General features: G+C 33.0%; 1 protein-coding gene across 1 annotated transcript in view; it reads left to right on the top strand.

Moving 5' to 3' along the window:
• Nucleotides 1–26536, top strand: part of LOC133824021 (beta-amyrin synthase-like) — a 57644-nt gene that overhangs the window by 12738 nt on the left and 18370 nt on the right. The window contains exons 3-13 of the mRNA XM_062256879.1: nucleotides 1918–2007; nucleotides 2153–2350; nucleotides 4952–5036; nucleotides 5135–5301; nucleotides 5412–5603; nucleotides 5703–5816; nucleotides 6140–6259; nucleotides 11673–11749; nucleotides 15605–15638; nucleotides 15829–16019; nucleotides 16123–16300. Of these exons, the coding sequence (XP_062112863.1) occupies nucleotides 1918–2007; nucleotides 2153–2350; nucleotides 4952–5036; nucleotides 5135–5301; nucleotides 5412–5603; nucleotides 5703–5816; nucleotides 6140–6259; nucleotides 11673–11749; nucleotides 15605–15638; nucleotides 15829–16019; nucleotides 16123–16300 (1446 nt within the window). The remainder of the gene's footprint in view (nucleotides 1–1917; nucleotides 2008–2152; nucleotides 2351–4951; nucleotides 5037–5134; nucleotides 5302–5411; nucleotides 5604–5702; nucleotides 5817–6139; nucleotides 6260–11672; nucleotides 11750–15604; nucleotides 15639–15828; nucleotides 16020–16122; nucleotides 16301–26536) is intronic.

Genomic DNA, 26536 nt, shown 5'->3' with positions numbered 1-26536 from the left:
TCTCTACGCCCATTCAGATGATTCCTAAGATCCGGGTTTGTCTGATCTCCCTTTCCCCTGCTCTGATTCAGGTGATTGCGCAGGTCGGGATGGCTCTTGTGATTCCCAGTATTTTTACGACCCCGGTCGTGTTTACTGACAGACCTTGTTTCTCCGGACTCATCGCTAGTGAAACTCATCGATCGGTCATTTCGTGGTGGATCCTTTCTACGTCGCCTCGTCACTGCAGTGCGAGATCGGGACGTCTGACTTCTCTCGGATGGCGCGCCTTTCCGCCCCTGGAACGTCTCCCCGTTTCCTTGTCTCTCCCCTGTACGCCCTTGATCCTGATCTCGACCAGGTTGAGCGTTCCTGTGGGGAGGTGAAGGATATCTTATGGGAGACGGAGGAAACCGTATAGGTGACGGTGGTTGCCGTCCTTGCCTCGGCCTGGAAGGTCCAGAATTTGCCCGAGATGGGCCGGTTGCGTTTGGTGCGCTACCAGGAACCTGAGTCCGAGCCTCGACAGGAGCTTGGTTGTTCTCGGTTCTTGCAGGCACTTCCACAGGTGGATTAGGCGGGACCCGAGCTCGGGTACTCCTTTGAGGCCTAGAAGGAGCAGATGGCTCTGTTGGTGCTGGAGGCTGAGCTGGCCTCCTTGTGTTAGCATTTTTTCGTGGACGTCCACGGGGCTTCCGGGGAGGAACGTGCACGTCCCTTGGAGGAGGGGCTCGGTCTTCGCGCGGAGGTGGGGGCTGAGCCACCTGCGCCTCCGCGGCTATCCTAGTCAACTCCTCGTTACGTTTGTTGGCATCTGCCAGCAGTTGTTTCAGCTGCCGATTCTCCAATTCTACAATAGGGACATAACGCTCAGGGTTATAGTACATGTCCTCATCCCTTGGTTGTGGAGGTGGTCCCCGGGAATCAGAGGACCCACTCCTTTCATCAGCGTCCGGGTTCTCCATTGGCTGTTTTCCAGGACGCCTTGGGTAATTTTCTTCAGGAGTGTTCTGATTGTTTGTAGCCATGAATCTCTCAGGGATGGATGCTTGAGTTCGACTCTCAATGAAAGCACCAAACTGTTGACGCCGTTTTTCGCCAACAGATAAAAGAAGAGAGCACGTAAACAATTAAAGACAATGGCTAAAACAAACAAACGAGTCAGACACGCGGTTTTTACGTGGTTCAGCAGTTAAATCTGCCTAGTCCACGAGTCTCTGTTATTAATCTCAAGATTATCTCTGAACAATCCTTTAGCATGAATTCTCCAGAGTTTTCTCTCAAGAATCAGAAAATCGGTCCTTTACAATGGTGCATGCCTTCTCTATTTATAGAGAAGGATGCAGAATACTATCCCACATATTTTGGGTAGTTACTCTTTTGTGAATAAAATAAATAAATGCCTATAATCAGATATAAAAGGAAACGTCCCTGAAGACCAGGAAACGCATAACTGACCAAATAATATCCCACGATTCTTGGGGATTTACATTAATAAATGAGGATCATATCCCATATCTACAACTCTTGTAGATATTCAAGGTAGTCATTGCGTATCTCCAAGGCTTCACGTCATTGTGCGAGCCGCTGACACTTCCCGAGCTGACATTTCTTTCGAGATGGCATATCGAGCTCAAGATCCCTGCTCCGAAGTTGCTTCTGAAGATGAGGGGCTCACAGAGCTATCCTTCGAGATCGAGATCATTTCGAGGTCACCATATTCGAGGTCTGTACCATACTTTGCAGGCTCCGATTTACAATCGTAGAGCATACCCTTAACCCTCACGAGACCATTTAATGCGAACTCAGCTTTCGAGGTCATATTTGCTACGGCTCGAAATCTGGGTATAACATCTTCACCCACCATATGCATATTATTTCATTTAATGATGACAAAGTTAACATAATATATGTATTTTTTTTTTTATTTGATTGTAGGTCATGTGCTTTTACATTACTGGTCACCTTAATACCATATTCACAAGTGAATATCGGAAAGAAATTTTTCGTTATTTATATTATCATCAGGTACGAATGCTTCAACTAATTTGGTGAGGGTGAAATTATGTTAAACTTTTTTAGCATTTAGTAAGTCTCTTGGAAGATACTAGTTCAATATATTGCAAAACAATAATAATGTACCGACATTTGTTTTTATTTAATATTTTTTTAGAATGAGGATGGTGGATGGGGATTGCATATTGAGGGTCAAAGTACAATGCTTGGGACAACATTTAATTATATATGTTTGCGTTTACTTGGGGAAGCACCTAATGATTGTCAAGATAATGCTTGTGCAAGAGCAAGACAATGGATTCTTGATCATGATGGTGTAACAAACATACCTTTTTGGGGAAAGACTTGGCTTTCGGTATGCACTGGCCAAAAGTTTATTTTTTATAAGAAAAATATCATTTTGATTCTCTCATTATCAATCAAATTAATGCTACACTTAGCTAACCATTTAGAAAATTTTAATAATAAATTTACAAAATTATGTATTAAACTTTACTAGGGTGATTTGGCAAAATAACATATTTTTAAAGTTATATCAATACACTCAATTTTATTGATATAACTTTTTTACTTTCGTGTATAATTATAAATAGGGTGATTTGGCAAAATAACATATTTTTAAAGTTATTTTGTACTCTAGTCTAGTTTTAATAATTCTTTACAAAATAACATCTCATAATTTAGACAGGTGGTCGAAAAATTCAAACAACCGGTCGAAAATTTTAGACAGCTGGTCGAAAAATTTAGACAATTGGTCGAATTTTAGACAAATGTCATTTTGTAAAAAATTATCAAAAGTAGGCCAGAGTGCAAAATCACTTAAAAAATATGTCATTTTCACTAATTTCTTTTATAAATATTATCAATATATATAAGGACATTTTTAATGGTTACTACTCATGAATGATTACTTTAATATTAACGATTGGATTAAGATCAATTATTCATATTTATAATTGTTAATTAATATTTCTAAAAATAAATTTTGACTTTTTCAAACTTTTGGATGGACTACCTGAAGACATGACAGTCATATATTTATAATTAAAGAATAAAAAAATCTTATTTAATATTCATTATCCATTCATTCTTGATTAATTCATTTTATTTATTACATGAGGAAAAAAATTATTTTGGAATTAATGGAAATAATTAATGTGATAATTATCTTTCTAACTAATGTTTATTGCCTAATTAATCTAAAAAAATTGAAATTATTGATTTTGTATATTTTATTTATTTATTTTCATCATCATTATATATATACTAGATACAAGCAACATACAATGCATGCTTGCTTAGTTTTATTTATAAAATCTATTAATTATATTTATTAAATTTGTATCACTATCATATAAATTTCAAATAAATAAATAATATTATATATAAAAGAAAAACATAGATATAATAAATAAAAAATTAAACCAAAACATTGTTTATGATTTATATATATATAATATAATAACATTTTTTAAACATAAATGATAATTTTTTTAATAAAATTAAGATTATGTATTGTATATTATTATAATGATATTTTATAATATTTAAATTAATATTAATATAATTATTAAATATTTAGTCATGTATTAAATAATATTATAATTATATCAGTTTATAATATTTCAATTCATATTAATATAATCAGTAAAAAAATTAGGACTATATATTATTATCATAATGATATTTTATAATATTTAATTTTATATTATTATAATTATTAAATATTTAGTCTTGTATTATATATTATTATAATAATGATAGTTTATAACATTTTAATTTGAACTTATATTAATACAATTATTATATATGTAGTCTTATATTACATATTAATATAATGATGATATTTTATAATATTTGAATTTATATTAATATAATTAATAAAGATCTATTTGTAGTTATTTTTAAAAGTATATTTTGTTAAATATTTAGAATATCCCGTTAAAGTTAACAAAACAAGCTGTTAAAGTCAAGAATTTCTGTTATCCACACGCTTTTTATAAAAAATGATATATATATATATTTATACTAGATACAAGCAACGTACAATATGCACGTTTTCTTAGTTTTATTTAGAGAATTTATTAATTTTTTTATTAAATTTATATTAATGTCATATAAATTTAAAATAAATATATTATTTTAATTAAATAATTTACTTGTTTTTGTTTAAGTTTATGTTTGTTATAGTTTTTTAATTTGAGATTCACAATAAGAGATTATATATTATATGTTTAATATAATATTAAATATTATACGTGGATTTTAAATTTAAGTTTTTTACTAGTTTTTTTTAAAAAATAATTTGTTGCTAATTGACAGTAGATTATATCATTATAAAATATCTAAAAAAATATCCTATTTTAATTTTTTTTAATTATTTATTATTTTTAAATAATTATCATTGTAAAATCTCTCAAAAATATCATATTTTAATTTGTTTAATTAGTTATTATTTTAAAATAATTATCATTGTAAAATATCTAAAAAAATATTCTTTTTTAACTTTTTATTTTATTTTATTTAAGTTTAAGTATTTACAAATTATCGTTAAATATAAGAATATTTCGTTAAAGTTAACATTAAAAAATTTAAAAAACTTTTAAAATAAAAAATTTCCGTTATTTATACATTTATTATATAGAAAATATATGAAAGACTTATTAATGGTTATTGGTTACCATAAATCACTAAATAAATTTTTGATGATGAAAATAAATAAATAAAATATCTAAATATATATATATTTATATGAATGAAGGTAAAATTATCACATTTACAAAAATGTTTGACCGAGATTGAGAATTTTGTAAAATAGAAAATTATTATTAATTTTGTTAAAAATAGAAGAATAAGTATAAAATCAAAGGATAAAATAGTATGTTCCATATTAATAATAAAGTAGACTAGTTATTTTTTAATAACTAATTCTTTTTACTTTATTTTATTATTGTAGATACTAGGAGTCTTTGATTGGACCGGTTGCAACCCAATGCCTCCAGAATTTTGGATTCTTCCTTCGTTTTTTCCAATACATCCAAGTTTGTAGTTTCAAATAACTTCTATTAAATCCTTCTTTATTTTTTATGATCAAATCTTAATTGGTACCTTTTGTTTTTTTTTTTTTAAATGATTGTAGCTAAAATATGGTGCTATGGTCGATCGGTTTATATGCCTATGTCATATTTATATGGAAAGAGGTTTGTCGGTCCCATCACACCTCTTATTCTTCAATTAAGGAAGGAACTTTATACTCAACCTTATAATGAAGTAAAATGGAAGAATGTTCGTCATCAATGTGCTAAGGTAAGCGTATACCAGAGCTAATATATTGTGACACATATGTACATATATATATATATATATAATTGGTAAAAGTGTATACCTAATACTTCATTAATGTATAACATTTGTAGGAGGATCTTTATTATCCCCATCCTTGGATACAAGATTTTTTATGGGATAGTCTATACATAAGCATGGAGCCTCTTCTAACTCGTTGGCCTTTAAATCAATTTATAAGAGAAAAAGCTCTACAAAAAACAATGAAGCATATTCATTATGAAGATGAGAATAGTCGATATATTACTATTGGTTGTGTAGAAAAGGTGATTACAATATTAATCGTACACTAAGATTATTTATTATAACACTATCCAAATCATTATATTTTATAGATACTTGTTCTCACTTTTTATTTGATATAGGTGTTATGTATGCTTGCATGTTGGATTGAAGATCCTAATAGTGACTATTTCAAAAAACATCTTGCAAGGATCCCAGACTACATATGGATTGCTGAAGATGGATTGAAGATACAAGTTAGTACTCACTACTTAGTAGACATATCTTATTTTACACACACACAAAAAATAAAAGTATATAGAGATAATTATGTTAAGTGATGTTAACAAATAGATTTTACAATAATGGAAAGAGGCACATGTGGTGTGTTCAACACCACACTAATACATATGTGAGTTTCATGTGATAATTTAATGTTGTAGGCCTGTATTTGTATTTGTATTTGTATTAGTGTGCAGTGTTGTGATGTGCCACAGTATTACTTTATATTTTATCATTAAGAGAAAATTGGTTTGATAACAAATAAAAAAAAATCTAAATATTTACGCTTTTGTTGCAGAGTTTTGGTAGTCAATTATGGGATGCTAGTTTTGCTGTTCAAGCTTTGATTGCTTGTGACCTTGTTGATGAAGTTGGACCAACTTTGGCAAGAGGTCACGACTTCATAAAGAAATCGCAGGTTAGTTCTAATTAAAACTTCAGTTTACATCTCATAAATTCTTTAAAAAATAATATTAATAACGATAAATGGAGAGTAAGCAACACCTTAAAATATCAAATTCCCTCACTCCATGTATTAGAAAAAGGAAATAAAAATCATGCAACCAATTAAGGGCAAAACACATGTACTTATACCGTAGTCACAATTTTAATAAAGATGAAATTACATTTTGTACGAGAATTTTAATAAAGTTTGAAAAAATATAACTTTTTTTTTTTAAAGAATTTTCACTTTTATGGGTTTAGTTTCTTATATTTTTGTACAAAAGTTGGTTTATATCATAGTTTTATTCTTAATCAAGTTTTATTAATTTAGAAGTATTTTTGTAATTTGATTATTATTATTTTTTTAGCTTTTTTTTATTTTTTTATATTAACTTTATATAACTATTTTTATATTAAATTTGTTTTGGTTGTTTTGCAATTTTTTTTAATATGAATTGTGTTTATTAATTTTTTTATATTTATTATAAACATTTTTTTCCTTTCTTTTAGATTGTACGTTTTTTTTTTCAAAGTCTGGGTAAGGAAACTAATTACTTGATTGATCTTTCACAGTAATGTAAAAGAAAAAAAATCCTAGAGCTAGGTTAAATAACATGTATCAGGAGGAGTAACCAGTTACCCTAAGATGAGTAACATTCTACAGTAAGAGAGGTAACCAGTTACCATAAGAGGGCGACATGATACTCATTAAATATGAAAAGAATCATCAAATTTGAAGGAAAAAGAGAAAGAATATTTCATTAAAAAAGCAAGAAGAAGTAACTATAATTTTAGTAGCACAGGTAACCAGTTACCGTAAATGAACCAAAAATATACACATATAAAAACGTGAAGGTAACAAGTTACCCTCAGATATATACACACAAAGAATGTGATGGTAACAAGTTACCACATACCTGAAGATAGGAAAAAAAAAACAGACCTACCCATTTCTCTCTCTCCCATCTTTTTCTCTTCCCTCACCAAGAACCCTAGTCGCCAACTGCCTCTCATTGTCGACCTTCCACTCCGACCACCTTCCTGCATCACCTCGAAAAAAAATATTCAGATAAAAAAATGGTAGAGGGGTGGCGATGGATCTCGGGATCGGCGAGACTTTCGGATATGCCCAACGACAGAGATGGAGGTGAGCGGTGGTTCGCGTTTGGGTGTGGATTGTCATGAGGATGGACTCAGAGTCTCGGAGCTGGGTCACTCAAATTTTGGGCTCACTTGCCTGAGCTTGAAATTGCGCACCTAGGTGCGGTTGTGGGATTCAGGTCGCCTAGGATTTGGGGGCTCGCAAATGGAATCACGCAGAGATGTGCAAATTGGGGGTTGGGTTAATGGGAGCTTACGACTAATACTGGCTCGCGACTGGGGAGCTAGTTGCGTGCCTGGGTCGTGAAGAGCTAGGCATTCGGGTACTGAGTCGATGGCGCGACTGGGTGTTCTGAGCTGGGTTTTGCAGAGGTGTGCGCCTAAGGTGAATCACATGTGGTGAGGGTGGGTGGCCGAAGATGGTGGTGGTGATGGTGAGGTAGGCGAGTGGGAGACAAGGGAGGTGGCGAGAGCAAAGGGAAAGAGAAGAGAAATGGGAGAGAAAGAAAAGGGTTTGTGTGGTTGGGTTTGGAGAGAGAAAGGGTTTGTGTGCTAGGGTTTGAGAGAGAGAATAATGTAATGCTAATTTACAATAGTACCATGTTTGGCAGATGTGTTTTGGTTTTAAATTTAGTTTTCATATTTAGTTAGTTAGTAAATGTATTTCCCATATTTTGTTTTTTTTTCTTTAATAAATTTTTACAAATTAGGAAAATTATAATCCACATATTTTTGCACAGTAATGGAATTAAAGCCATTTTTATAAAAAAAAAATTCCCTTTAATAAATGAGATAGGTTTGGAACGTAAATCATATAGTTGTTTGTGTAATATACTAATATTGCCACTACAACAAAATACTCATTTTTTGTCAGTCAAACGTGTCAGTCAACAGTGACTGACGCGGTTGACTCAGTTTGAACATTTGTGTCAGTTGGCAACTAACACAAAATAAAGGGCATTTGCGTTAGTGAGTAAACTGACGTTATTAATGAAGCGTGTTTCTGGTAGTTTTCAACTAACGCAAACGAGCTCATTTGTGTCAGTTTTGCACTGTCACAATTGAGCTCATTTGTGGTAGTTGAAAACTGTCACTTATGTTATTTTTTTCTTATATTCAAAATAATTATGGGCCCCACACATTTTCCCACTCACTCTCTCTCTCTCTCTCTCTCTCTCTCTCTCTCTCTCTCTCTCCCTCTCTCTCTCTTTTCAATCAGTCACACTCTCTCTCTATCTCTTTGAACCCTAGCCACCCCTATCTTTAACATCTCACCCTCGCTTTCTATCTCTCACATTTTCCCTCAATCTCACACACTCTCACTCTCTCTCTCTCTCTCTCTCTCTCTCTCTCTCTCTCTCTCTCTCTCTCTCTCTCTCTCTCTCTCTCTCTCTCTCTCTCTCTCTCTCTCTGTGTGTGTGTGTGTGTGTGCTTAGGAAGGTAGTCGGTGGTGGGATCTAGGGTTGCTGGCCTTGCGTGGATCATAGGGGTCCAGTGGTCGTAGGTGGCTAGGCTTGCGGAGTTCGCAAGGGTCGCTGGTGGCTAGGCTTGTAGGGGTCGTTGGGCACTGGGTTCGTGATGTGCTAGGCGATGGGGTCAGGGCTCGGGTTTTGAGGTGGGGGTGGCAGCGGGGGTCAGGGTTGTGAGGTTGGGGTCATAGGGTTGGGTGCGCATGGGTGTTGGGCATGTTGGGTGTTGGGCGCGCAAGGGCTGGGGTCGCCACAACTTTGTTTGTTGGTGGATTTTCAATTTTTTATTTTTTTTAATATATCATTTACCTAAGTAAAATTATTGTTCCCAACAAGATTGTTTATAAAATATCAATATGTCTAGCTTTTAGTCTATATGATTACTAAAGATCAATATTGAGAAATAAAATAAAAACAAGAAATTAAGAAAATAAAGAATCAAAAACTTAAATTCACTAAATTAAAAAATTTAGTGTTTCTGACTTCATCAAATAATCTTATTTATTATCTCTAATCTAATTCCCTAATTTCCTATATTGATGACAAGTTTTCTAATGTGTTTAGCAAGATTCAAAAGCTTCATCTATCATGAAAATTTCTTACACCTTTGTGACAATTCTATCATATTATATGACATTAAGATTATTGAAACTTATAGGGCTACATATATATAAGAGGTATTCTCATCCAATAATGACCCTACTATATATAATTATTTAAGTAAGACAATTTTCCTATAGGGATTTCAGTTTAAGCCCTACCGGTGAGGCTATTCAGTGTTCTCGACTCGTGAACAGTTTAGCACGATTTTTTTATGTTAGTGTATATTGTAGTTGTGTTAGAGCATCCTGCAAATTTTTAGAAAATTCTGAATAGTTTACAGTACCGAAAACCAGGTTCACACATATTACTTTCCACGCACATAAAAAAATTAGTCATGCGTGCAACAACATGTTTGAACCTAGATTTCGGTACTGTAAACCATTCAGAATTTTCTAAAAATCGCGTCGATGCTCTAAATAGCTACAGTATACACTGTCATAAAAAAAAATCGCGCCGAAAACTATTCAAATATCGAGAACACTGAAAGCCCTACCGGTAGGGCTTAAAGTGAAGCCCCTAAATGAGAAATTCCCTATTTAAACATAGCATATTCAGTTCTCACTTTTCATATTGTATTAATGGTGATCAAGCATTCATTAACATAAATACAAATTAGAGAAATCAATATGGTTAATGAAGAAAAAAAACAAAAAATTTCATAGAAGATAATAAAGATTAATGTTTAACAACATTATAACCCTAAAAAATTGTTTAGTTCATAATAATAACAAAACACAATTACGAAATCAATAGAAGAACACATAATGAAAAAGAACACAAGAAGAAGGAAAACTCCAAGAACCATCTATGTCTCTCCACTCTGTCTAGCCTCCACCACTATATCTAGGCTCTAAAAGTACTCTAAAATGATCATTAATGCGTGTATTACAATGCTTTATGATTAAGGTTCGAACAATACCCAAAAAATACCCTTAAAACGCTCTCAAAATTGTCTGCTCGGATTGCAGCGCAGCCACATTAGGTTCTAGCGATCGAGCTAGATGCCGTTCAGTCCCTGATTTATTTGAGGTCGATAGTGCCACAACCTAATGCGACTAGGCTAGATGTTAAGTTCTTCATACATGTTAGTTGGTTTGAAGCCATTTCTTCCCATTTTTCTCCCTATCTTATACTTGATCAATAAGACCAAACTAAACATAAAAATGAACAAAAAAAATTGGAAACACTAAAAAACACACATTAGATTACATCTTAAAAATATAATAAAATCTACCGAATAAATTCCCTCAAACTTAACTTTTCTTTGCCTTTAGGAAAGAAGCTTTAACACTCTAAAACAAAGATAAACATGAATCAAATCAACAATTATAGATCAAGCCTCAAAACAATCAATGTCATACAAATATAATTCCAAAACATATTCAGTCATCATAAATTAGAATTTCAATTTAAATACTCCTCATCTCACTTTTGAGTTCACTGCGTGTTTGTGTTCATAATCATTCTCAACAAATCATCAATACTCAAATAATTACTCATCAAATTTGCAATAACTAGTTAAATTATGTTATATCCCATAGGTTTGTTTTCCTCCCTACTAGTAATTGCTATTTTTGCATCACTCATAAAATACCCATATGAGACTTTTATTATGTTATGTCCCATAGGTTTGTTTTCATTAAACTTGCAGTTACTAGTTTCATTATGTTACGTTCTATAGGCATATTTTCCTTACACTAGAACCGAAGTAGTAGGTCAGTTACCAATTTTAAATTGGTTTTACATAAAAAAAAAAACTGGAGTAAAATATTAACTACTTTATTTTTGCCCCATTTAAAAGTCTTTTAAGCTATAAAAACTGAAGTATAAACATTTTCTTAGTAGTATTTTCTTCACTTTTTTTTTGTTTATGTTTTTTTCAAACGTTGTTAACAATGCCAGATTGATCATTCGTTACCTCATTTATTAAACATGGCATATTTTTATGCAAAGCGATCTATAATATATCTTTTCAAACAGCGTGCATGCATCTTGTGCATAGTATGGGAGGTTCAAGCCCCTCTCAATTTTATTTTGATTCTATAATTCTTTTTTTCAAATAAAAGTCTCAAAAACTATGAATTTTTTATTTAAACTCCTAAAAGCATAATTATTGAAACAATCTCGCTACAATAAATTCTAGTTTCACTCCACAAAGATTGCATATTTTTACTCTATTAATTATTTAATTTTTTATACACAAAACTTGCAAAGGTGAAAGATAATCCTTCAGGTGACTTCAAAAGCATGTTTCGTCACATTTCTAAAGGATCATGGACATTTCTATATTTGTTTATATGATATATACATAAACTAACAATTTTAGATATACAATTTATATATATACACATATATTCATATATATATATAGAGAGAGTGAGAGAGAGATTGAATACCTTGAAACTTGAATTATTGATTATTGCTCACTTGACTAATTGAGAGCCAAATCATGAAGCTAAATAAATTCTTAAGCAAATTAATATTATGTTTATATGTATTGATATTTTTAATTGTTTAGATATTTTGGTTTTGAATTTGAAATTTTTTACGTTTTAACAGCTCTTTAAATAAAATTTTAATCAAATTAATATCATGTGTATATATATTGATGTGTATATTTATTGATATTTTTAATTGTTAATATATTTTGGTTTGGAATTTGAAATTTTACCTTTTTGTTTTTTATTTTTTTAAAAAGTTAGATATTTAAGTATTAATTTATAGCTCTTTATGTTTTTTTTTTATCTATAGATATATGCTATTTTTAAACTACATTTTTTAAAACACATATATCTAAAATAAAACAATATTTACGTAAAATACATTACTTCATTAATTTATAAAATATATTTTTTTGAATGTATTAATTTATATATAGGCGTAGTTAGTAGTTACGTTTTTTTTATTACTATATTTTTTAAATGTGTAAAGGAGAAAATAAATAGAATGCTTTGGAGCAATTTTAGTTTTTTAAACGATTAAAATATATAGAGTAAATAATAATATCTTGTAAAATTTTAGACTCCCACATTATCTCATTGAAGTTCTCCCTTATATAATATACAAGTAATGTTAGATATACACTCTAATTGCACACACTTTTTACACACTATGATGTAAATTCAATTTTAGCCATAGATATTCTTAAGTGGGGACGCATCACTTTTGATTATGTGGTTGAGATTAAATACATATCATTGTGTGTAAAAATTGTGTGCAATTTAAGTGTGTTCCAATAATTACTCATAATATATAGATATAGATTAGCATAATAGAGTGTCTATGTTTTTTCCAAACTAACTATATATCACCACACGATATGATTTTTTATATACCGCTTCAAATTTTTTATTTTATTAGTATATTATGTAGTTTTTTTATTATTTTATTTTTTGTTAGTTTATTAGGTATTTAATTAAAAAAATATCTTATTTAAATATTTAAAAAAATAAAGTTTAAATAATTAATAATAAAAATGAATAAAAAATTACATTACAGGAGAAAATAGAAAAAAATAGTTATTAATAATAAAAATGAATAAAAAAAATTAGATTAAAGGAGAAAATATAAAAAAATAGTTTGGAGTAATTTTAGAGTGCCCCATCATCTCCTCCTTGAAGCTCTCCTTTATATATATATTAAAAAAATATCTTATTTAAATATTTTAAAAAATAAAGTTTAAATAATTAATAATAAAAATGAATAAAAAATTACATTACAGGAGAAAATAGAAAAAAATAGTTATTAATAATAAAAATGAATAAAAAAAATTAGATTAAAGGAGAAAATATAAAAAATAGTTTGGAGTAATTTTAGAGTGCCCCATCATCTCCTCCTTGAAGCTCTCCTTTATATATATATTAAAAAAATATCTTATTTAAATATTTTAAAAAATAAAGTTTAAATAATTAATAATAAAAATGGATAAAAAAATTAGATTAAAGGAGAAAATAGAAAAAATAGTTTTGAGTAATTTTAGAGTACCACATTATCTCTTTGAAGCTATATTAAAAAAATATCTTATTTACATATTTAAAAAAATAAAGTTTAAATAATTAATAATTAAAATGAATAAAAAAATTAGATTAGAGGAGAAAATAGAAAAAATAGTTTGGAGTAATTTTAAAGTGTCACGTCATCTCCTTGAAGCTCTCCTTTATATATATATAGATGTGTAAATAATGGAAATTTTTTGTTTTAATAGTTTTTTTTTTTTTAACTTTAACGGAATATTTTTATATATAACAGAATATTCATATATTTAACGGTAGATTGTAAACATGATTTAAACTTAAATAAAATTAAATGAATAAATAAACAAATTAAAATATGATATTTTTGAGATATTTTACAATGACACTTATTTAAAAATAATAAAATCATATGTTTTATAATATAAATAAAATTTAATTAAACTTAAACTTAAACTTCACGTTTTATAATAATATCATATTAAATATATAACACAATATAATATATTATCAACTAGAAACAAACTTGCATGTATAATATTAATATGATTGTAGCTTTTTTTCTTTATCAAATTCACCAAAGGACATTGCGAGTTACATTAGAAACTAAAAATAGTTGATGCATGTATATTACTCTACACTATGACTTTTTCTATTATTATTATTTTATTCTATTATTAATTTCTTTTTAAATATTATTGTAATTTATATATATGTCATGCAGTGTAAATAGATATCTATGACAATGTTGTGTTTAGATATCATATAAGTAGAGATTGTTGATATAAATATTTATATATACTATAAAACTCTAATTCATTATATTATATATTGAAAAAAAAATGAATTGGTTTTTATTAAAATTATAGACAATGTTTTGCCCTAATTTTTTAATACATTTATGTTAAACATATTTTATTTATTTTTATGATATTGTTTATTTATTTAAAATTTATATGATAATTAAAAAATAATAAAAATAAATACATGTTTGAATAAGCATGTTCATAACTTTAAAACTAAGCAAACGTGCATTGCCCGTTACTTTTACCTAGTATATATATAAATATGAGATCATTTATATTTTTTATTTTAATAATTCAATTAATTTTTTATTTACATCGAATCTATATTGCTATTTATAGTTTTAATTTAGAGATCTTTAATATACTTATAATATAAAATAATTATAAAAATTACCTACAAAATTTTATTTACAATTTTGTTATAAAAAAAAATATTAGATTCTATAAGTAATATAACTAAATTTGAAATTTTTTTCGAAATCTCAATTTTCCCATTTTTCTGAGTTTAAAAAAGTAACATTTTTGTTACTTAAAATGTTAATAAGTTATCAATTAGTTACTTTTTTCACCGTTATACCGGTTTTTTCAACTTTTTATTTTAATTTTTTTTTCATGGTACATACCCCTCTCTCTCTCCACTATTTTTTTTATTAATTTCTTACATTCTCTCTTATCTTTAATTTCAAAAATCTTTTCCGGTCACACTGCTAGTCGGTTGGGCTCAAAAGTAGTACAATCGCAACCTACTCTTCAATGTGATCATTTTGATATGTGAGAAGCATATGTTTTTTGGTCGTCGCCAGAGAAGATGACCAGAATAAAAAGCAACATTTTTTTTTTATATTGTGTTAACCAAAAAGTAACTAAATTTTAAACTTGATAAAAATTTAATATACTGAAATTTGTATTCTTATTTTACCTTTAAAAGATACTATATTGCATTCTAAACAACTTAAATTTATTTAAAAATATTCCAAGTAACTTTGTTAAAATAGATTCTTTAAAATATTGTTTGGTAACTTTTAAATAGAATATAAAAAAATTATTGTATAGTATACTAAAAGTAACTTTTAATAATAAGTTATACAGTAATTTGTTATATTTTATTGTAACTCATTAGTTTATAAAAAATGACTAATAGACAACGTAAAAGTATCTTAAGTAATAATACACCATAATATAACCTCAAAATGACTAATCGATATCTTAAAATAAAAAACTTTCAAAAAATAAGTAACGAATGTAACCAAAATGTATATAAAATAATATGCTATAAAAATAAAAAAAAATTCATGGAAAAAGTAACCAATTGGTAACTTATAACATTTTAAGTAACCAAAATGTTACTTTTTTAAATCCAGAAAAACAGGAAAACCGAGATTTCGGGAAAGTTTCAAATTCAAGTATATTACTTTTAGAAAGCAGTATTTTTTGATGACGTGATAATGTATTTTTGTAAATAAAATTTTGTATGTGATTTCTGTAATTAAATTATAAAAAATAGTAAAGAATGTAAATTTTCTTTAATTTATTTATTTTTTATTAGAAAACATATATATTGTTTTAATTTTAATTTATATCAAATTAATTTAGGTGTTTAATCCCATGGAATTTCTAGAAGAAATAGTTATTAAGGACGAGTATGTTGAATGCACTTCAGCTGCAATCCAAGCTTTAGTACTATTCAAGAAGTTATATCCAGGGCATAGAGAACATGAAATTAAGATGTTCATAACAAAAGCTGCTCGATATCTTGAAAACATACAAACACGTGATGGTTCATGGTACGAATCATTTACCATTATAAATTGTGTTATTCTTCTAAATTTGGTAAACAAATTATGTAGAAATTATTACTATATATATTGACTTCATATATATATATAGGTACGGTAACTGGGGAGTTTGTTTCATATATGCTACATGGTTTGCCCTTGGAGGACTAACAGCCGCTGGTAAAACTTACACCAACAGTCCAACCATACGCAACGGAGTAAAGTTTCTACTCAAAACACAAAAAGTTAATGGTGGTTGGGGAGAGAGTTACCTTTCATGTCCAAAAAAGGTACCATTTTATATCTAAAATTAAAGCAAATAGTTTCATGTCCAAAATAGGAACCATTTTACATCTAAAATTAACAAAATAGTAACAAGTGGCACGTCTAAAAAGAAAGCAAATAGCAATACATGTGGTATTAAAAGCACAATATACTATTAGGGAGCACCCCTAATAGTAATTGTTGACGCCGTTTTTCGTCAACTTAATTATGTAGAGCAATTAAACAATTAAATTGAAAGAAAAGAAAAGTTATAGCTTTTTACGTGGTTTAGCAATTAAAATCTGCCTACGTTCACGAGTCACTTTTATTAACTTGTCTGCGTTAAAGGTTCACGAATGAGCAATTTTACAGAGCGTTTTTCAGTACAAAGTTGTGCCTGAGTACAAATGACCAAATCCAGACTATTTATAGATCTGGTTACAAGAATATCTTCCCACAAGTTTAGAGAAGTTACAACATATATTCAAATCTAAATTCAAATGAATATTTGAATAATAATAATAATAATACAACTTGAATGCATATATTATTTAAATAAAGATCTCATAAAAAATAGGGATTCAATACACGATTTACCCTAATCCTAAAGAAATAGGGATTTCCTAACAACTTTTTTGTGTGTATGTTTAACGCATCTTCGAGCTTGAACACTGTTTCAGCGCACTTTCGAGATCACGTAATTCATGAGTTCCAATTCATGCTCATGTGTTGATGGCGTGGCATTGGAACTTTGTGTTTATTTGTGCAAGTATAATGTCAATACTTGTTAATTTCGAGCTTACAACTTACGAACCTACATTTTGAGACTATTTATTTATTCTCAAAATGAGGGTGTAACATTCTTGGTCCCTCAAAAGTATTGATTTCCATCCTAGTAGAAGGAAACTTTTGAACTTCACTTTCGGGAAATGTGCTTACCTACCACACTTGAATGTGGACACGTGTCAATAAGAGATTTGACATATAGAATACTCGAGTACCTTTTCTTTGCAAACGTCTTTTCCTATTCCACTTTTTTGTCGCCAATCTTCGAGATTAAATATAGTCCATTAGTTCTCATTTAATCCCCTTTTGTCGATTGACATTTATTCTAACTTCGCCCCCATTTTAACCTTTTATAAATCCTCTCTTCCTCCTCAATCACCACTTTCATTTTATTTTTCTTAAAAACCTCCATGCTCTCTGAGAAGAAAATACAAGAAATCTCAAGAATTTCTCAATTTCCCACCCGATCCCCTTTTGAAAACGAGTTTCTAAGGATCTCTCTGCACTGATACTACCAGTCGACTCTTCGATTCTATCATCAACTTCCAACGTGTAATTTTTCTGATATTTTCTTATTGTGGTTTACAGAAAAACCCTTCTTTCTTTTTCCTACTAGTTCTTGATTAGGTTTTTGGAAATTTATAGAATAAAAAGGCATTTTGATCCAATATGCTAATATAAAAAAATGTAAAAAGGATATTTTTAGGAAAATTTGTAGGATAAGTGGTATTTTTTTCCTTTTGGGATTTGAAAAGGTTACACAAGGGTATCGTATAGAGCAAGGAATAGGGGTTCATAAATAGGGTTTATATGCAAACTTTTCCTTGAAAATTGAGGTTTTTCATAATCAACTTCCCACTTCGCGCGTGTGGTCACTCTCGATTCCCCGAACTTGTATTAGCTCAGTTAGGTCATCCTAGTTGCCTTGCTTACTTCGAGTATTTAGTCTCGAATTTTCAAGCTTTTCTAATTTTTATTTACCTTCTTTAATCCCGTTGTCTCGAGCTTTCGAGCTCAAGTCCTCAAAAAATTTCTTATCTCCATTCTTTCCAAGTAATGGGTCCTCACCTTTTTCTTTCTTGTTAGATGTCGCAATCTTCAGAGAATCGTCGGGGGCCCGAGCTTGAAATCCTTTACCACCCACCTTCTCCTTGAGTTGAATCTCCATTCACTCAAAATTAGTGGTTGATTCAAGAGCACGAGGAGTGTCTTAAACGTGAAGACATCCCAGCACACTTTCGACGTCAAATCACCGAGGTCGAAGAAAGAAAGCGAAGGAGACTGCAGTTTGCCATATATCAAGATCTCGATCCTGAAATCCATCCATTTACCTTAGATCTACAATATAAAGTTACAATAGCTTCTCCCCTAGGTTAGCTCTTCTTTGAGTTCATGGAAAGCACATCGAGCCAAAAGCCCTCATTTGCCCCTCCTCTATTTACCATCCCTACTCTCCAGGGTGGGTTTTTCGAGGCCAAACTATACAAGAGTACCATCCGCACCACAGGGCATATATCAAACATTCTATCTTCATGGTCTTAAGTTTTCCGGAAAGTTCATCTATCCAGCTCCTAAAGTTGATGAGAGAAGCTGTTATCCTCCATGTGAGGACAACTCGAAGAGAAAGGTTAAGTTCGCGGCATGGAGTTGTGAACACATGCGAGTTGGGGCTCTCCTACCTCTTAATGATTACTTTAGAAAGTTCATCGGATATGTCGGTATAGCCCCTTTCTTGTTCCAAACCAACTCATACAGATTTTTAGCGGCACTGAATTCGCTATATCATGAGATAAAACGAGAAGGTCCATCTCCCTACGAGATATTGTACCTTTTATGCCTAAAAAAGCAATCCCACCAAAGCAAAGGGCGGAGATGGCTTCTATTACCCCTCGAGTTGGCCTTGAGAGAAATAACTATTCGAGGACATCCCCAAATTCCTTTGGACGATGGCCTCGAATCGTCCAAATTTCTCTCATTCCACCGCCCTCATAAGTTATCTGTCCTTCGAAATAGTTTTTCTTTCGGTCTTTTTCAAACGCAAATGTCCATACCTTTCTGTTCGTTTCAGCCAACTATGATAACTCAAATTTGACTATAACGCCTGGTTAGCCAAGACTGTTACACTATGTGTTTAAAATGGTGCTTATCTCACTAAGCGAGTCATTTGGACTTTAATGTGCAATTAAAAACTAAACCAAGGTTAGGTATTAAAAAATTTTGGTCAACGAAGTAAACATTTTTCATTAAAAGTGTTTGGTTTACACACAGCATCCCAAGAAATTATTTACAGACTGATAAAAGACAAATAAAATAGAAACTAGTCGTCCTAAGCGACAAAACGAGGTTCAACCCTAGTTCATCCCAAGCAATCCCGGTCGTGGCAGTCGAGAAGGTTGAACATGTACACACTGCCCCTGAAGTTCTCCAACTCATGGTTGGTCCAGCTTACTCTTGCCCTTACCTAAACCATAGAGCATCCGTGAACCGAGGCCTAGCAAGAAAATCACACAGAGTATAACAATAATACAAAATATTCAAAGCATGAATCACGTGTTTCACAAACAATAGATGCAGTCATTCCAATCATATAACTCGTAAACACATTCTACAGTTTGCCAAAGAATACTCATCTTAGTTATGTAATCAATTTAGCGACCAGTAAAAAATAGCCCGGTCGATCGGCTCAACTGAGCAAGGTGCGTACACAGGCACTCAGCTCACGGTTCATGTCGGGCAAGTAGGGGACGCAACCCCAAATGAACTTTCCTTTCACGATCAGCGTTCTACACGCTTTGCCGATTGGCCTTGCCCTCAATGCGATGCCCAAGCATCAGTCATATCATACATTCAAAGGAAATTCAAGGCTAATAAGCATACCAATTCAAAGCTAATAAGCATACTAATTCAAAGCTAATAAGCATATCAATTCAAAGCTAATAGGCATACCAACCAATAACTCTATGTGTATATACTAGTTTTCTTACCTTGAGTCCCGAGAAGATAGCGTATGGCGACCCCAAGCACGAACCTTACTCCCGAGCCTAACGGTATAAACTAGTCACAACATAATAACGGGTAATCATCAAGAACTAAACTAATTAAAAGCTTCAAGATGAATTTTTAGCCTCTGGGACCTCGAATTCTACTAAACCAGGTAGTAGAATCCTTTCCGAACCTTTAGGTTTGAGTTCCCATGCTTAAAAACCTTATCTGGCCAAAATACCCAATTTGAGTCACGTCGCCCCTCACAAGCGTCATGACTCTCTACAAGTCAGAGAGCCAACACCTTTGTTTCCCTAGACGGCGACCCCGTGAACCAGATTCTTTCAACATTTTCAAACCTTTTCCTCCGAACAAAAATCTCCAAAAATAGTCCCAAGGTTGAACCTAAGTCCCAATTGAGTCTAGGACTCTCAATAACACAACATAAGCATCACAAATGCCCCAAATACTAAACCAAATCCTTACCAAAACTCAAAATCAAAAACTAAAGTTTAAACCTCAACAAAAGCTTAAACCATAACAGAATTCCCTCAAAGATCAGAGCACAAATCATACCTTAATTGAGATTATGATCTTAAGCTGCATCTTAATCCCAATCCTAGCTCCAACTCCTTAGATTCCCAGGCCAATTCTCCTAAAAAATTCAAGAGCTCCCCAACACCTCAAGAGATAGAGAGAAACGAGAGAAAGAGGGAATGTGAGGTGAGTGTTTTTGTTTCCCTTGGTATTTTGTTTCTTCTGAGAGTTATAGTAAGCTTAAGTCCTTCCTTGGCATGAAAAGACCAAAGTACCCCTCCTTTGGTCAATCCTTACTCATTTAATGTCGTCAAGGGAAAAATCAACATTTGCTACATTTCGCACTAAACCTCAAATATTACTATAAATTCCCAATTAACCCCGACATACCCAAACAATCACCAAATAAATTCCCAATCATCGGTAAACCCCGGTAATGTACTAAATTACTACAATACCTCTAGGCTCACCCCGAGCTGGGCATTAATCCAGTGTGACTTTTCTGCCAAATTGCTCACCAGGATCGCCTCGGGCCACACATCTCAAATATATCCGCATAATAATGTGGTCTCACTCATAAAGCATGTATAATACATATATACCCTCAACAAGTCAAAAATTACAAAAATGCCCTTTTAACATAATCGTGCCTATAAGCATATTTAACACACTTAAACACGAATAAGCAGCCATAACATAATATGATTTAGATAATTCACCTAATCGCCCATGTATAATCACAATTAACAAATAAAAATCCAATTATGCCCTCCTGGCACAGTAATCAAGGCACTACGCCTTATTAGCGAATTCGGGATGTTACAACTATCCCCTCCTTATAGAAATTTCCTCCTCAAAATTTATTCAAACATTTCAGAATACTGGTCCTGCATATCTGACTCTAACTTCGAAGTCAAGTGCTTTACCTTTCTATTTATTTGCAACACTCTCACAAAAGTGATAGTCTCATTCCTTAAGACTTTATCATTTCTATCCAAAATTCTTATTGGCTTATCTTTACGTAATAAGCCTCACTGTAACTCCAGGGTTTCTTTGCCCAAACAGGGGTAGTACTCGATACCTCTTTCTTAGCATCAGTACTTGTAACACCTTATGAAACTCCCTCCATGTCGGGGTAAGAAAATTCTGTAGGCCTTTGGCCTAATCCTTGTTAGGATCTCAAAAGTCTAACAAACCTAGAGTCCAATCTTCTCTTTCTTTCCAAATTATCTTATCTTTTAATCAACAATACTCGGAGAGGCACAAGGTCTCCTATCCTGGAACTCCATGTTCTCATATTTAGATTTGTGAACTTTCATATCTTTTCAATAAAGAAAATACTCCTGCTCTAACAATCCTTAATACCTTTATTGGTCATCTGGACTGATTCAGAACCAGAATACTTCATGTCTCTCATTTTGTTCCTCAAAATGGGTAATTCTCATTTCCTATCTCACAATATCTTATCCGGAGTCACTCCAACTGTCGATCGATACTCATCATCAGGACAATCCAATCAAGGGACCTTACTTACCTCAATGTCCCTAAAACCTACATACTCGAAGTATAATTCTTAAAGTCTGAGTTGTTACCTCAGGTTGTCAATTTGTCTGAAGGTAGCTAGTAATTCAAAATCCCACTATTATACTCTTCGCCCTCTATGACCCTTTCCAGAACTTGGGAAATAAACAAAGGGTTTCAATCCGACACTATCGGCTATGGTGCCCCACGGAGACGTACGATCGCCTTTCGCATATACTTATTCTTATGATAACTCACTCACACAAACAAAAGTGTGTTAACTTAATATGTCAAGTCACAATTTCTCATACCAAATCATCTTACCCGTAATCTAAGGTGATCCATCCATAAGGTCTATAATTATATCCACCAATACTAACTCTGTAATTTGTTGTGAATCATACAACAGGCATGAATCTTTCCAACTCAAGGCATCAGACTCCACATTAGTTTTTCCTGAGTAATAAAGGATTTTAGTGTTAGTCCTTCACCAGTTCCCACCAATGCCTTTATCTCACCACTTTAACCTTTATGCTAGTGTATGCACTTCTTTCCATAAGTGTCGTCGCTTCACCCTAACAGCGACTATTTGGCAATATTGTCAACTCAAAGTCATGTGTAAAATATCTATGTTCTTATTCCTTTAACCACTGTGGAGCATGAAAAATCACCTTTCCAGTCTAGACACGGGCACACCCTAGCCCCTAATGCGTCGCACTATGAACTCCTCGTTTTTAAGCAACAAGGACAGTATCCACCATATCGTCCTTGTATATCATCCCACCACATGCTTATACTAATACCATGACGTGATAATCAACCCTTATTTCAACTTTTGAAAATCCAGTACGCAACTATCCATTCAGAAAAATTTTAGGTCCTTACGTTACTTCAATCAAGGGTATGGCAGTCCTCGAAGATTCTTCAAGTAAAGGTCGATGTGTTTCGTCAGTCCCACAGTGCTTCTAACCTCTAAAATGTTCCTTTGGCCAATTCCTTACTGATTTTTATCTTACCTAAATCATGCATGCTCCCATCACTTCCCATAATGTGACCTTGAACATCACCTGGAGAAATCAGAACTCATCCCTTCCGAAACCTTACCTGTAATCCCCACTTCCTCAGCATCTGTAATATCAACAAAAATGTTACTCGTGTTCTGTTTCTAACTGGAAGTACTCCAAAACATTCCCGATCGATCCATATACGACTTGTCCAAATCATCCATATACTCTCTATTTTTTGGATTTATATGGGTCATTGGAGCATTGGTCAGCTCAGAAGCCTTTACTGAAAATCCATCACATCATACCTGGTGCGAGAGGTCATTCTTGATATGTCTCTTTCCTTGATCCTCAGCTGATAATAACAAGATCGAGGGCCAATTCGTAAGAGCAATGTCTTACCTTGCAACCGAACAAATTAATCATCTACCCTTGGCAATGGATGTCAATTCTTGACCATTACTTTATTCGGCTATCCAAATACGGTACACGCTGTCACATACTTGTCATTCTTTTTAACAAATGGTGTTGATGTATCCCATGGTGAGAAGTTACGTCTAATCAATCCCCAAGTCGATTAACTCCTTTGACTGAACCTTTAATTCTTTCCACTCAGTTGGTGCCATTTTGTATGATGCCTCAAATACCAGTTCTATCCCTGCATTAGTCCCGTAGCACACTCAATCCCTAGACGCGACAACAATCCCAGCAAATCCTCGGGACACCCATCTGAAACCTCCCTGGCCAATCTAGTTTCCCTCTGGTCTAACTGATATAACCCTGGTGGTACCCACCACAATAGCTAGGAATCTTGTGAACGCAAACGAGTCCTTTCCTTTTAAATTCAAAAGTCACCATCTTTTCTTACAGTCAATTGTTGTCCCTTACTTGGAAAACTGGGCTATACTCAGATTCATACCAAAGTTTCCTACAACTAGTTCAATCAATTTTCTGCTAACTTTCTACTAGTAATACTTCGACCCATCTTTTGGGAATTACCAATTTCCCACGACAGGCACTAAAATCTCAAGCCCTGTAGCGTATTAATCACATAATATGTACAACGTATCTATGCATCTACTAAGAGATACGTAGTACTAGAATTAATCAACACAGTATAAAAAGATCGAGAACTAGAAAGCCAACTTGTCGCCACTGAGGGACCAGCCTCAGGTTCTAATTGCATCGAGATGGACATTCAAGCTGAAGTCAAGCTATCTACACTCATTGGTTCTTCCTTCTTCAATCTCGGGCAATCCTTCTTGAAGTTCCCAACTATTCCACATAGAAAACATGCCTTCGCTTGACATTCTCCTAGATGGCGTCTCCTGCACCTGGTGCATATTGGATAACTTTCCCAAGCCTCGTTGCCGCCCTGGTGACCACCCTAAGTACCAGGACCCCACCTGTCATGACCAGGAGTAGTAGAACTATCCGGGGTCTTTCTTTTCTTGTCACTAGGGCCTCTGCCCTTACCAGATCATGCAAATGAGGGTACCGTTGTCTGAGCTTCATGCCTTACGGCGTTCTCACTCTCTATCTCATCCCTTACGTCCTCAATAGCAAGGGCCCTCCCTATTGCCTGAGTGTAGGTAGAAATCTCATGTACTGGGGAGATCCTGATGCCCTGGGATACCCTAGAGTTCAATCCTTGAATGAATTGCTCCTTTCGGGCCACATTGATTTGTACCAAATCAAAAGTGAATTTGGCCAACCCATCAAATTCATTAACGTACTCGGTCACTGTCATACTACTCTGAACCAAATTCATAAACTCATTGGTCTTCATAATTCGAAATGTGTCACAGTAATACCTCTAATTGAACAATTGTTTGAATTCTTCCCAACCCATAATGACAACATTTCGGGTCTAAGTTACCACTTCCCACCACATTTGGACATCTTCCTGTAACATGTACGTGGCACAAACCACTCTATCATTGTAACCCCAAATGAACTTGGCTTTCACAACCAACGTTTTGTACGCTTTTCCGATTGGCCTCACGCTCAGTGTGATGGCCAAGCATCAATCATATCATACATTTATAGGTAATTCAAGGATAATAAGCATACTGATTCAATGTTAATAAACATACCAATTCAAAGTTAATAAGCATACCAACTCAAAGATAATAGGCATACCAACCAATAGTTCTATGTGCATATACCAATTTTCTTACCTTGAGTTCCGAGCAGTAGCGTATGGCGACCCCGAGCACGATCCCTACTCCCGAGCCTAACGGTATAATCTTGTCACAACATAATAACTGGTAATCATCAAGAACTAAACTAATTAAAAGCTTCAAGATTAATTCATAGCCTTTGGGACCTCGAATTCTACTAAACCGGGTAGTAGAATCCTTCCCGAGCTTTTAGGTTTGAGTTCCCGTGCTTAAAAACCTTATTTGGCCAAAATCCCCAATTCGAGTTGCGACGCCCTTCACAAGCGTCGCAGCTCTCTACAAATTAGAGAGCTAACACCCTTGTTTCCCTAGACATGCACCGTAGTGCAGCCGCCCCCTCCCCCCCCCCCCCCCCCCCAAAAGCGCCGCGGTGCTAAGGCGATTCAGTGAGCCGCTCTAGCCCTTGAGTTCATGTGGGCTGCGGTGCGACCCAGCGAACCCAGATTTTTCCAACATTTTCCAGTCATTTCCTCCAAAAACAATCCCAAGGTTGAACCTAAGTCCCAATTGAGTCTAGGACTCTCAATAACCCAACATAAGCATCATAAACGCCCCAAACACTAAACCAAATCCTTATCAAAACTCAAAATCAAAAACTGAAGTTTAAACCTCAATAAAAACATAAACCATAACAAAATTCCCTCAAAGATCAGAGCACAAATCTTACCTTAACTGAGATTATGACCTCAAGCTACCTCTTAATCCCAATCCTAGCTCCAGCTCCTTAGATTCCCATGCCAATTTTTCTCAAAAATTCAAGAGCTCCCCAACACCTCAAGACAGAGAGAGGGAATGTGAGCTGAGTGTTTTTGTTTCCTTTGGCCTTTTGTTTCTTCTGAGAGTTCTAGTAAGCTTAAGTCCTTCCTTGGCATGAAAAGACCAAAGTACCCCACCTTTGTTCAAGCCTTACTCCTTTAATGCCCTAAAGGAAATACCGATTTTGACTAGGTGGAGCCTGGACTTGATTCTGGTTTAGGATATATAGTCCGATGTAGCCTATCGTGATCAAACCCTTAGTCTCATATTTTAACTGTCTATATTCCTTAGTTGTATGATCCACATCCCTATGGAATTTACCTAACTTGTTTGAATCCCTCTTGGTTTTCTGATGTCGCATTTCATCAAGTCTCCTAAAGGGGACCTAATTCTCATCTGCGACAAATATACTCTCTTGAGTATCTGTGAGCTCAGTATATACTGTATAAATGGAGAAGTGTTTATCTCCTTTCCTTTTCTTTCCCCTATCAGC

The sequence above is a fragment of the Humulus lupulus genome, chromosome 3, assembly GCF_963169125.1.
Source record: "Humulus lupulus chromosome 3, drHumLupu1.1, whole genome shotgun sequence".
In the NCBI taxonomy this organism is placed as follows: domain Eukaryota; kingdom Viridiplantae; phylum Streptophyta; class Magnoliopsida; order Rosales; family Cannabaceae; genus Humulus; species Humulus lupulus.
This window is presented reverse-complemented; position numbering and strand designations above follow the sequence as displayed.